This window comes from Mastigoproctus giganteus, chromosome 1 (assembly GCF_048544385.1).
Source record: "Mastigoproctus giganteus isolate SK-2022 chromosome 1, ASM4854438v1, whole genome shotgun sequence".
In the NCBI taxonomy this organism is placed as follows: domain Eukaryota; kingdom Metazoa; phylum Arthropoda; class Arachnida; order Uropygi; family Thelyphonidae; genus Mastigoproctus; species Mastigoproctus giganteus.
In genome coordinates, this window is record NC_143575.1 from 227,744,663 (window position 1) to 227,758,347 (window position 13,685).

A 13,685-nucleotide genomic window follows, 5' to 3' on the forward strand; every position below is an offset into this window, starting at 1 on the left:
CTTCTCAGCCGATTTTCCCAACTTATCTAGATCCAGTTGGAGTAGCATACTGTCTTTATTGTCGTTAACAACCCTGCCAACCTTTGTATCATCTGCAAACTTGGAAATTAATCCTGATGTCTTTAAGTGGATGAAGCTGATTCGACACCAAAACGTACCGATATCATTAATAAAAGAAAAGGCTATGGACTAAGCATCTTTTCTGGGGTATAAAACATCCCAAGCCAGTTCTGGTTGGCTGGACACATTTAAATAGCGTCATTGCATAGTCTAAAACGTTATTTCTGATGAAAGTGGAGTTACAATCGAAGAAAATTATACTCATTGGAAAGAAACAGTTTTGAAAAAAAAATTTTGAAAAGTGTATTTTAAATTTTGACAGAAAGGTGACGAAAGACAACAGAAAAATCGCGTTGGTTGTCGACAATTGCCCTGCCAACCTTCACTCGGTAATTTCGAAACTTACAAGTGTAAAGCATGTTTTCTTCCCTCCGAATACCTCGTCTAAACTGCAGCCAATGGACCAAGGCATTATCAAGAATTTGAAAATGCACTACCGAAGGCGCATACTGAAAAAATTGTACTGAGAATAGAAACCAACCAACCAACCGATAGATTCTGTTATAGATTTGCGGATGTGCATATCAGAGTTTGAGAAAGTATGGCGTCAAGATATGACGGAAACAACAATTAAGAATTGTTTCACTAAAACGCCAATTAACAGCTTTGGAGGGACGAACTACTACAAGACATTGAGCAACCTTGGGATGAGTTCTAAGCGAAGTTTTATCACAGGAGAAATCGTTCTTGACGACGAATTTTTAGGGATTGATAATGATGTCATAGTAGCTGAATATCCGAGTGACTCCAACATTTTGAAGCGTATTTAAACAACTAGTGAAAATATTGACGATGAGTTAGATGAAAATAAGGGCAATAGCAATATTAAACTTTCCAAACAAGAAATGTTGGCAGCATTTGAAACTTTGAGTCGAGGCCTTCAGTGGGAAGAAAATGTAATAGAAAATATATTTGAGTGTTTAAACACATGCGAACGTTTTTATGAAATGTTCAGTGATTAATCAGAATAATCAGTGATTATTCTGATTTATTTCCCATCTTTTACTATATTGCTGAATTTACACTATTTTTCACTGTTGAAAAGTCATTTATAGCGAAATTTCTTTTTAACGAATTTTTTCAAGGGAACGATCGATATAAATGTATTGGTATTAATTAATGTCTTTCTAACATTCAGCAGGTCCCTTTAATATGAGTGAATTTTGTACTCGGTCGACCCTCAATTTCCACACAATTGTTTAATGCTTCAAAGGTCGACTTATATGCTGGGATATATGGTATCTTTCATCATTTAAGCGTAACTAATAATGACAATTTTAATAAGCTTTACTGTATTGAGAATTTCACAGATACTACTCCAATCATAGCTAATTCATTTCTTTACCTAATAACTAGAAAGTGGAGAGAAAATAACGAGTACGTACCAACTGCCAGGCCTGGATCACTGTTCATGGTCTGTACGATTTCTGCGCCCTAGAAAAAAAAAATTAGAGATAATTGACAAATAAGTGATTTTTAATATCCATCTCAAGAAGTGCTTATTTAAACAGCAGCTGGTGCAGTGGTGGATGGGAAGTCACCTGACCATGTCATTTGTGGCCTATACTCTTTGGCGACATACTTAAGTGACCGCGCCAGCCGGCTAAATCCAGCTAATGAAATCTTTTTCCTAGTTGTCATCCATAAAAACCCTTCATAAATACACTCAAATGCAAAAGTTAAGGAATTTATATATTTTGGACAGTATAACTTTTTATCGTCATCGCTGATAAAAGTGGAAAATAAGCCTATTTATAGAGGGAACTTGAAATTTGCATATTGCTGGTCTTTTATATTAATTTTATGTACATTTTCTGAAAGAGCACGTAAAAATTTATGCAGCATCGGACACAAATTACACCACTATAAATTTTTCTCAAAACATACTTTTTTATTTTACATAAATTTTTCTCAAAACGTTAAAACTGAAATGACTGCTGCTGAAGACCGAATTTTCCCGTAAACTGGCCAGAAGAGATTAAATACTGTAGTATATTGATTATACTGATAATAGATTATGAAATCAACTATTTAGACATTGAAAAAAAAAGTTACAGAAATATATGAACACTTTTTCATCTGATGTTAACATAAATGTAAAAAAAAAAAAAAAAAAAATCCAGTCATTTTAACAAATATAAGGTTGTGACCCAAGTGTGTAGGTCTTTTATTAAAGGTTAGTATTTTGTTGGTCCACTCCTAGCTTTAATTTCCACTTTGATCCTAGATGACATTGTTGCAGAGTTTTATGCGCATCAAAGACTTAGGCCATATTGCGCCATATACACTGAGTGATCACTGAATTATGACCACCTACCTAATACATTGTAGGTCCTCCTTGTGTCCTCAGTACAGCAGCAATCCGACGTGGCATTGATTGAACAAGATGTCGGAAGCGATCGGGAGGTATGGCCAACCAAGCTGTGTGTAATACGGCTAGCAATGCAGGTATGGAGGTGATTGGTGTATCTAGACGCCAGATATGCCTTTCCATAGTGTCCCACAAATGCTCTATGGGATTGATATCGGTGGAGTTCGATGGCCAATGGATATGCTGGAAGTCAGAACCGTGTTCCGCAAACCATTCTTGCACTTCAAGTGCCCGATGGCTCGGCGCATTGTCATCTTGGAAGACACCATCGCTATCGGGAAAAAGTGTAACATAGCGGGGTGTACACAGCCAGCAAGCAGTTGACGATAGCGGAGACCACTGATACGTTGTTCCACATGCACCAAGGGTCCAAGTTCTTGCCTGTGAAACATGCCCCACACCATACAACCGCCTCCACCGACCTGCACTTTTGATGCCATGCATGATGGATAAAGAGCCTCATGTTGTTGATGCCAAATCCGTACACGACCATCCACGGTGTGGAATAAATAACGTGACTCATCCGATCAGGGTAGTCAACTCTTCAACAGTGGTGCGCCTGTTCGCCTGTACGAGTCGTCGGATCAGGCGCTCATCTATAACGTCAACCTTTCGCTGACCTTTGCAGTTTTGCCGTCGGGTCGTTGTTTGACCATTTTTGACGCCAGTCCTGGTACACTTTAACAACGGTGGCTCTCGAACACCCCACCAATTCAGCCTTTTGGGAAATCGAGGCACCAGCTCTTTGAGCTCCAACAATCTGTCCTTTATTAAAGTCCGATAAATCCTTCCTTTTACCCATCACGCTCGGAATTTTACTACCTACTGAACCACTGACACCTTATCTATGTTACGTAGGTCGACTAACTGCGCACTCTGGTACCCCACGTGGTCAACGGGGTTGCATTCAATTTTCAGTGATCATTCACTGTACAATACTATTTGTAAATTGCATGTGATTGTGGTCGATTTGCCTGTTTTGTTGAACGAAAAACAAAGAGCCAACGCAACCAAACTTTGAGATGGCATATATGCTAACTGGCCACAGCTCTATTAAACCAGGTTTATGGACATAGGACACTTTGAAGATGACCGTTGCATTTTGTGGTAGAAGAGAAACTTGGATGCACTTGTAACGAGTTCAGCAACTCCTTACAAGTGCTGAACTTCCATCTTTGCAGCTTTTTCATTCTCTTGTGGCCATCAAAAAGGTAGTAGTAGTGGCATGTGATGCATGAAAGAAAGCAAGTGTATGAGCTTATGCAGCATCAGCCAAAAAAAAAAAAAAAAAAAGATCACACCATTCCCTCCAAATGCCTGTCCAGTTCCTCCTTAAATTTATTCAACCTATCAATTTCCACAACGATAGATGGACGTTTATTCCAGCAATTAACCACCCGCTGGATAAAGGCAAATTTCCGCACGTCTGTCCTTTCTTAATTTGAATTTATGCCCCCTTAGGTTCGTAATCTGAACAAGTGGAAGGATCCCATCAGAATTCGCCGTGCTCAACCCATTCAAGCCCTTATACACCTCAGTCAGATCACCGCGCAGGTGCCTAGTCTCCAGCCACTGCAATTTGCAGAACTTAAACCTCTCTTGTTAAGAGGATCCCTTCATTCCCCTCAACAATCTTGTTGCCCTTCTCTGTACACGCTCAAGCAAATCTACATCCTTCCTAAAATGAGGCCTCCAGACCTGTACGCAGTATTCAAGGCGTGGCCTGACCATTGCCTTATACAGAGGGACAATCACCTCCTTTTACCTGCTAGCAAAATTCCTATATATCATTGACAAAACCCCATGACCTGCCCTGGCAGCCTGTCTGCATTGCTCAGAAAACTTCATATCTGACTGCACAATTACTCCCAGGTCTTTTTCATTTTCTACCACCTTAAGTGTAGTACCACACAGTTGGTACGTTTCTCTGGGGTTGCTTCTACCCATATGCAGTACTTGGCATTTGTCAAGGTTAAACTTCAGTTGCCACTTCTTAGCCCATCTGCCCAAATTATCTAGATCCTGTTCAAGTAGCACAGTGCCATTACTGTCATTAACAACCCTGCCAACCTTTGTATCATCTGCAAACTTCGACATTAATCCTGATATACCTTCATCAATATCATTGATAAATATACAAAACAACAGTGGACCCAACACCGAACCCTGTGCTGCTCTTCGTGGACATTAGTCCACGAAGAGCAGCACCCATTGATTACCACCCTCTGTCTTTTCCCACTTAACCATCCTTTTATCCATTGTAGCAACTTACCCTTAATACCATTCTGCTCCAATTTGTACAATAGTCTTCCATGCGCAACAGTGTCAAAAGCTTTCCTGAAATCCAAATATATGATATCAAAATTATTTTTTGCATCCAGTTGCTTTGTAACCGCATCATAATATCCTATCAAATTTGTCACACAAGACTTTCCCTTAACAAACCCATGCTGTGTCTGAATTATTGCTGCAGTCTTGTCTAGATGATCCTGCAATGCATCTTTAACAAGTGACTCCATTATTTTACCCGGAACAGAAGTTAAACTAACTGGTCTGTAATTAATCATGTCACCCTTCTATCCCACTTTACGAATTGGGGATACATTTGCACATCTCCAGTCCCTGGGAACCTCCTCTGAGTCCACGGATGCTCTCATAATTATGGCTAAGGGTTTGCTTAGTTGCTTTGCCGCCTCCTTTAATATAACTGGATAGATCCCATCCACCCCAGGTGTTTTTCTTATGTTTAACTTCAACAATTTCTCCTCCACTTTGCTCTCAGTTATTACAAAATCATTAATTATCCTGCTACAATTTGATAATCTTCTGCCATTTTCAAACATTAATAATTCCTCGTGTGTGAATGTAGATGCAAAATACTCATTTAGTTTGTTTGCTATCTGAGCAGCATCATCAACAGTCGAACCATCGATGTCAAGTGGACCAATCAGATTCATCCCCTTCCTTTTAGAGTTTATATAAGTAAAGAAATCCTTCCTGTTTTTCTTAGCATCTTTTGCCAAGGATTTCTTGTAATCTGCCTTCGCCTGCCTAACCTCCTTTGTGACCTGATTACAGACTAGCTTATATCTTCCATAGGCTTCTGAGTCACTTGATAATTTATATGCATCCCGTGAATTTTTCTTCTCTGTTACGAGTCTCATTAGTTCATTAGATAACCATTTAGGCCTAAACCTTGAACAATATTTCTTAATATGTATGAAACTTTTAGTAGCATCCACGATTAATTCCTTGAATGCTTCCCACTTAGAATTTACTGTTGGTAACATCGTCAGTTGATCCCACTGTACAGAATTTAAAAACTTTCTGAGACCACTGTACTCACCTTTACGGAAGCAAAAACCCTTTCCTTTACCCCCGATGGTAATTAAATTTTTAAGTGAATCCCACATCAGTACACTGTGATCACTGCCACCTAGTGGTTCCTTTATCTGCAAATTCTTAATACACGAATGATCACTGCTGATAACCAGATCAAGAGTATTACTCTCTCTGGTTGCCTCTCAAACATGCTGCTGCAGAAAACAATCATCCAATAAATCCACAAAAGTTTGACTAGCGTGTGAGTGACCAACCCACAAGCAGTCAATATCTGGGAAGTTAAAATCCCCCATTATAAGACATTCTGATTTACTAGTCCACTCTATTTCTCTGTACAATTGTTCATTGTTCTCATTCGAGTCATTAGGCCTATAACTCACTCCTACTCTTAGTTTTGCAAATTTGCAATAATTCAGACACAGAATGGGTTTGTTAAGGGAAAGTCTTGTCTGACAAATTTGATAGGTCTTCACTGCCTTCATATCATTTTCTGCTGCGCTCTTTAAGAGTAGAAGCGCCTGATGATTGTGGCTGTTCGGCCATACCAGATGCAGAATTTTTCTTAACAACTTGTTAGTTCCTTCTTGGATCTGCTTTCCGTGCACCATTGCTGCTATTACTGCTACTTCTTGACAGAAAATTTCGACGTGGGGCATCTAACTTGAGTTCTCCCACACTTGCTGCTAACCCATGTTTGGGGTGGGATAAATACGTGAGGTCTCATCTCGACGACTTCTTATTCCTTCGTCAACGATGTTTGTGCCCTCACCCCTAAGGTCCCTTCTTACTAAGGGTGTTTGAGGACAGTAGGCTGGACACACTTCGCCGCCTAGCCTCATCTTTGCCTTCAGGACACTGTCCGGAAACTGTGAACTTTCAATCTTTCACAGCTTTACCCTTATCCTCCGTAACGGCTCCTGATCCACTAGTGGCCTCAATCTTTTACTCGCCTCGAGGGATACTGTATTTTCTTATATTCTTTTTCACCACCTCTTTCCTTTTTTCTATTCTCCATTCTTAGTCTATTTTCCCATTTTGCTCTTTGGGCCCACTCTCTTCCTGCTCTGCCGGAGTGGTGATCCCCGAACAGGCGTCCCTCGTACTGTCCTGGAACGGCTCCTGGTGCCAGAGGACGAATGGTGGAAGAACCTTTCCATGGTGATCGGGCCTCTCAGTAACTAAGTGGCCAGATGAACAACACACAACTCACAGTACCCTAGACAACTCGCACCTCCATCTGGCGCTGGCAGAACTCTAATTCAGCACAGAAACACCTCTCGCGGTTTTGTGGGTGACCACTGGACCGCTCTCAGTCACACACACTGTGTCCACTATAAACGAAAAGGTGGGGGGAACCATGCTACCTTCGTCTGAGACCAACTGATTCAGCCACGTTGTGAAAAAGCTCACAAAAATTTCTTCCATCATGACAGGATTCTAACTCAAGTCCTTTCCATCCAGTGTGGGCATGATAGCGATCCTACCAACAATGCCACTCGCGAGGTCCTGTCTGACATGGAGTAGATCATCGTTTAAATGATGTAATTGATACCTAATTCTTGGTACCAGACACGGTAGCACAGTGGTATCTCACCGTCCTCCCCACACCGGGTGGAAAAGGCCGGGTTCGAATCCTGTCGATGACGTGAGAAACTTTAATAGTTTTTTTTTTCACTCCGTGGCTGAGTTAGTCGGTCTCAGGAGTAGATAGCAAGGTTTTTTCTCCGGCAACTCGGGTTTTTCGTCCAACAAAACAGGCAAATCGACCAGAGAACACACGCAATTAACAGACAATAAGACAATGCACGGCAGATGAATTTAATTATTCGGGTGGCCTAAAAATAATAGTTTTGGTATCAGACACGAATAATGTTTTCTTGCAGTATTTATTTTGCTTGACGGTTTCTTTGCACAACATTCTACCCCATAACGTGCCAACAGTTTTCTATGGAGTTTAAATTTGGATGTTTCCAGGCCTCAGTGAGCATCGGCTAACGGGAATCTTGTATGAAATTCACCAACAATACCATCTTTGATCGTGTGTGTGTGAAAGAATTAATTGTATCCAATTCCCCACCTCCAAGGGTTATACTCTAAAGCTAAAATTGAATAGTATTTGATACAAGTTGATCATTACGTAACTAGAAATTGCTAGTAATGTTGTTATTTTCTATGCGAGGCACAAGGGGGAGGATTATACTGGAAAAATACACATTTTGGGCTATAATCGTGTCTTTAAATGAGACATTTTCTTCGCGTAAGTTTAAGCTTGAGATTGAGGAAAATAATAGCTTTGTCACTCTTGGACGTCCTAGTCACTAAAGAGAAAGATGTTCGCAGGTGCACAAAAAGCCGATAGATTTAGGCTGATATAAGCTTTGCGTCTAATCACCCGCACAAAATTAAAACAGGTATTATCAAAACTTTAACGAATAGATGTTTGAAAATTTGCGATAACGACAACAAAACAAAAAACAATCATGGAGGAAATCAAGCACTATTAAAGGATTATTATTAACCAACGGGTACCCAAGTAATTTAATCAATAAGACCATAGAAAAATATTTGGACAACATAAACAATAACACAGCACGCAATATGGATTATAAAAGAGCGAGAGTAATCGTACATGAAAGGTATTGGCAAAAAAATAAAAACATTAAGAAATTTAAAGGCTTTAAAAAGACACAAAGGGAGAAATATAGAGGATTTATGGAACGGGCTTTTTTCAACAATAAAGTTAAGTAGGGACTAATAAATCATGGCAGGAGATGCCGAGGAACGTGAGGTTGTGAGAACGCTAGACGCGGGAATGGCGACGCCTCTTAAGACATTACGTCAGCAGATGAAGAAAGGCTAATTTATATTACTTGTTCTGACTTTCAGTACATGTGAAAAAGAACGGTAAAAGGGCTTGTAAAGTGATGCTCGTTTATTAAAATTATTTATCTTGGTGTATAAAGTGTTTGAATAGTTTATATCTTGATATACTGTACTTCTGTTTTCTGAGAATGGTCACTGATAACAGGCAGAAGAGAGTCCGCTTTAAAATTTTTTGTAGTACTCTCATTTAACAGTACAATTTATAAAGCATATTCTCTCCACTGCTATGCTTGTTTTGCATCCCCCAACTGTCTGATTCAATGGAAACTTCATCGTTGATTTCATGCAGTCAGAGTGATGCTGGATGAGATGGAAACCACTACGTACAGTCTACACAGAACGTAGTTGTTTATATCCGAACCATGGAGGTAAATTTGGACTAATCAGAGAAGATTGAAAATTTCCGCTGCTCATTTGGTTGTCTGATTAGTATGTTCTTTAGTCCAGAGGTTATTTTGAGGTCGACGTGCTTTCGAACCACTCATGGGAAGTACAGGGTTGTTAAAATTAAAGTATCCTTATGTAGAGGGCTCTGGGGCGAGTTCTAGTGAATATGAAGAGAAATTTGGACAACAGGCAATAAAGAATGCGCTCGCCATTTATTGGGGAAAAAATTAGTTACAGAATTTGTCACTGGATGGCGCGTAACTATCTTAGTTACGATTATGCAAATAACATAAGTTATTTGCATAATCGTAAGTTATTGCCACAGCGCCACTACTCAGCTCTACTGTACTGTATAAAAGCAAAATCATTTTATTTATTTATTTATTAAATCAGTTTATTTCCCAAGAAACCTTGGGTCACCCTGGGACGGCTCTGTGCCAGAAGGGTGTGAATATTTACAGACTAAGGTGCGAGGAACACATGCACAATAAACAAGAGTATATGCGTGCTCGACCCGAGACATTTACAGGATTAAATATACAATAATATACAAGATATACAGTAATATACAAAAAAAAAAAAAAAACAGTCTGTCATATCCTGTCTGTCATCATATAGTAGATGTTTGCCTGCACTACAGAAGCAATGCCAACAACGTTTCAGGAAAAGGCGCTATTAGTGAAGCTGTACTCTCAGAACAGCAACAATGCAGCTGCGACTATCAGAATTCCGCCGTCAGAAGCGCATAAGGCCCACGTGGATTTATGACTGTTTGTGCTATCCGCAAAATGATTGCGAAATTTGAAGCGACAGAACATCTTGGTGTTCAACCAGGTAGAGGTCGAAAACGAGTGGACTCCTCTCGTGTTGAAGATGTGGCTATGGCTGTCGTGGATTTATCGAGTCAATCTCCATGTGGTAGCGCAAGTGTGCCAGCTGTTTCTCGTGAAGTGGACATGCCGTATTCCACTGTAAGACTAGTAATGCGTCAGGTGTTGCGGTACTATCCTTACAAGATGCACATGCTACAGCAGCTAAAGCATGGTGATGCAGATATTCGTTTCACATACGCACTTCAGTTTCTGGCGCGAATGACAGTGGATATCACTTGGCCATGGAGCATCCTTTGGAGAGATGAAGACCACTTCTGCTTAAACGGGGGGCGCCTCCGTAGCCAGGTGGGCAGGAGCAGCAGTGCGTAGCACCCGCTTCTTGATTAGACCGGGGTTCGAGCCCGTGTCCACCAAATACGGAGAATGCGGAAAGGTCAGGGAATGACCACCGCATATCCGCGGAGCAATATGGCCTTAGTTGCTAATGCTCCTAAAAACCAAACAAACAACATCTGCTTAAATGGACAAGTGAATACGCACACCTGTCGTATTTGGGCAACAGAAAATCCTCGAGTTATCCAAGAGGTCCCGTTGCATTCTCCGAAAGTGACAGTGTGGTGTGGATTTACGGCCACATTCATGATTGGGCCATATTTTTTTGAACAGGTAACACCGACTGCACCTCGCATGTGGGGATTTTTGAAGAAGCAGGTGTATCGGGAAGGATGTCAAACTCTGGAAGATCTGAAAGGCAGCATTAGATATCATCTACTGGCTATTCCAGTTGACGTGTTACGTTCTGCTGTAAAAAATGCTGTTCTTCGAATGGAAACTGTTGTTGACCAAAATGGAGGACACATTGAACAATTGTAGCGCTGTTCAAGTGATTTTTATTGCCACAGCGCCATATAGTGACAAATTTTGTAACTAATTTTTTTCCCGATAAATGCGAGCGCATTCTTTATTGTACCTGTTGTCCAGATTTTTCTTCAGTACGAGCCGTAGAACTCGCTCCAGAGCCCTGTACATAGGGATACTTTAATTTTAACAACCCTATATTTATCGGATAGTTCTTTCACTTTCATTTACACCAATATGCTCCTCTACTTTTAGGCCCGTGGAGATTGCATGAGCATCATGGAGGCTTAGGCGTTTTAAAAGTCTGGAGAAATAATTCAATTCATCCATTTTTCCAGATTATCTTTTGATATTTCTGGTCTCGCCTTTTTTTTTAAAGAATTCTTAACACAGAAGACTGATTGTAGACACTTTTTTGAAAGTGTAACAACTAGAAAGGACCTCCCCATCAAGAGCAGTAATTGCACTTTTCTTTCTCAGAGTTAACTGTTTATGCCACATCGCTTCCCTATCGAAACAACAGTATCGCTAATCTTTATATACAGGGTGATGCAAAAACATGCATCGATCACACAATCTGCAATGAGAAACATTCAGTGTGATGCACTAGTATGCTAATATTATAGGATAATGAAATAATGTCAGGTGACGTGTACAGGAAGCAATTAATGAAATAATAAACTTTAAAGGGGTGTTGAAGTTTCTTTCTTTTTTTTTTTTTTTTTGGCTGCTACGGTACAATCTAGTACCAGGGCCCGGAATTGGCCGGAGCGCACCCAAACCTTGTTCTCATTCGTCATATTCATTAGTAATGGCTTGTACTTAGTTGGTTATTAAAAATATTATATTTTATTAACAAGCGTTCCGGTCAGTAAATTTTTCTTTTCGACTCCTGTATAAGAAAATTGGATAAGACTTTAGTACTGCTATCAATACCATGAAAAACATAATCCCGAAGTGGTTTAACTTCAGTTTCATTAGTACATAAAATGACAACGTTTTAAGGAAACTGGAAGCGCTGATAAGCCGATCTAATTGTCCACAAACGGCTACAGCGGAGGTCTAACTACAGTAGCAAGACGCAGTCAGATTTTAAAAAAAATTACCAGAAAGACTGCTGAAGAATGCTTGCCCTTTGCCAAGCATTCGCAAATGGTGTTCTCAAAAAGCACAAGGTTTCCATCCCTATGAAGTCATGATTGTTCACCAGCTATCAATTCTTGAGAGATCTTTATAATTTAGTGCGTGGGTAATGCAAAAATAAGGGAACATTGCATAGAGAACTATTTCTCCTACAGGCTATATTCCATCCGTCGGATTTATTTCATATGCTTTAATATTGGTGTTACTCGAAAAGAAACGCATATAACCCCTAGCATTGTTGCTGTTATGGGCATTGCATCAGGCATACATGTAAAAAAATTTTTCATTGATTTTCACAGATTGCAATAAAGATATATACCCAGGTGTATAATGTCTGTAAATTGTGTGTATTTTCTGGTTAGTTTTTTCCTGTTTGCATGTGTTCTATGGTTAGTTTTCCTGTTTGCTGGACGAGCAAACAGGAAAATTAATAGGGTAGACCTGTTTGACGCTGACAGTCTCTTCCCCCCCCCCATCCCCGAGCCTCTAGTGAGTCCTCCGTGACAGTATGACCCCGCGAGTAGTACAGTTGGTAGAATCGCCGTCCTCTTCACACACGGGATGGAAAAGACGTGTGTTCGAATCCCATCGATGATTTGGGAATTTTGATGTGCCTTTTTCGCATAGTGACCGAGTTAGTCGGTCTGAAGCGAGGGTAGCATCTTTTTTCTCCCGGGAACTCAGATTTTTTTGTCCATCAAACAGGCAAATCGACCACAGAAACACATGGAATTTACAGACATAATATATATTGCTCAGTATGGCCAAAGTTGTTGAGGCGCCTACAACAAACAAACCGTGACAGTACAGTGTATAGTGGTTTCACCACTTATCACTCGTTTGAGGAGGTCTGGATTCGAGTTCCGTTAGTATGCTGGAGGAATTTCTAACGGCTTTTTCGATTGGGGTTGTAGTCAGCTGATATCAGGCGAAGGGAATAGGGTCTTCTCTGTGAGTTATCCGGGTTTTTCAGCCCGAAAAAGATGCAAATCTGCCCGTGAACAAACGCACTTGTAATAATACATACGGCTCAATACAGTCTCTGTCGCTGACGCGCCAAAAATCTTACAATAACAGTTACAACTGGAGTTTCGAGTGGTTTCACTGCAGTTTTGTTGTCAGTTGTCGAGCCATTCAACTTCGCATCTTTTGTCTTTTACTTTCGTATCGTTTTCCATACAAAATTGTGGGACTTTCAGAGTCTCCGAAATATATCCAACACTATTGTAAGTCCTAGAATATGCTGCCCAGTTACTTGTCTTCAGTTCTCTCCTCTGTTACAGTTAGTGGTTTTGTCATTTGTCACTTTGGTGAAGTCTGTGTTGAAGTTGCGTCTGTTGCTGGAGGAATTTCGGGTTCTTCAGCTCGCACAGCTTGCAAATCGACCCATGAATACACATTTGTAGAGACATAAACACAGTGGCACAATATAATCGAAGTCGCTGATGCGCCTAAAACTGACAACAACTTGTTTGCATTTGAACTCATTAAACTCCACTTTTTTTTTGTTTTACACAAAGTTTTTCCGCTTTATATTTCGTTAAGTGGAGAAATTTTGCAATTAATACCGACGCCTTCATAGCCAGGTGGGCAGGAGCAGCAGTGCAGCACACGCCTCTTGATTAGACTGGGGTTCGAGCCCGTGAGCCACCAAATACGGAGGATGCGGAAAAGGTCAGGGAATGACCACCGCATATCCCCAGAGCAATATGGCCTTAGTTGCTAATGCTCCTAAAAACCAAATAACA

The 13,685-nt window shown here is 40.4% G+C and overlaps 1 protein-coding gene across 1 annotated transcript in view; it reads right to left on the bottom strand.

The window, feature by feature from the left end:
• Positions 1 to 13,685, bottom strand: part of LOC150091571 (cartilage oligomeric matrix protein-like) — a 131,268-nt gene that overhangs the window by 39,900 nt on the left and 77,683 nt on the right. The window contains exon 20 of the mRNA XM_090376238.1: positions 1,506 to 1,554. Within this exon, the coding sequence (XP_090232364.1) occupies positions 1,506 to 1,554 (49 nt within the window). The remainder of the gene's footprint in view (positions 1 to 1,505; positions 1,555 to 13,685) is intronic.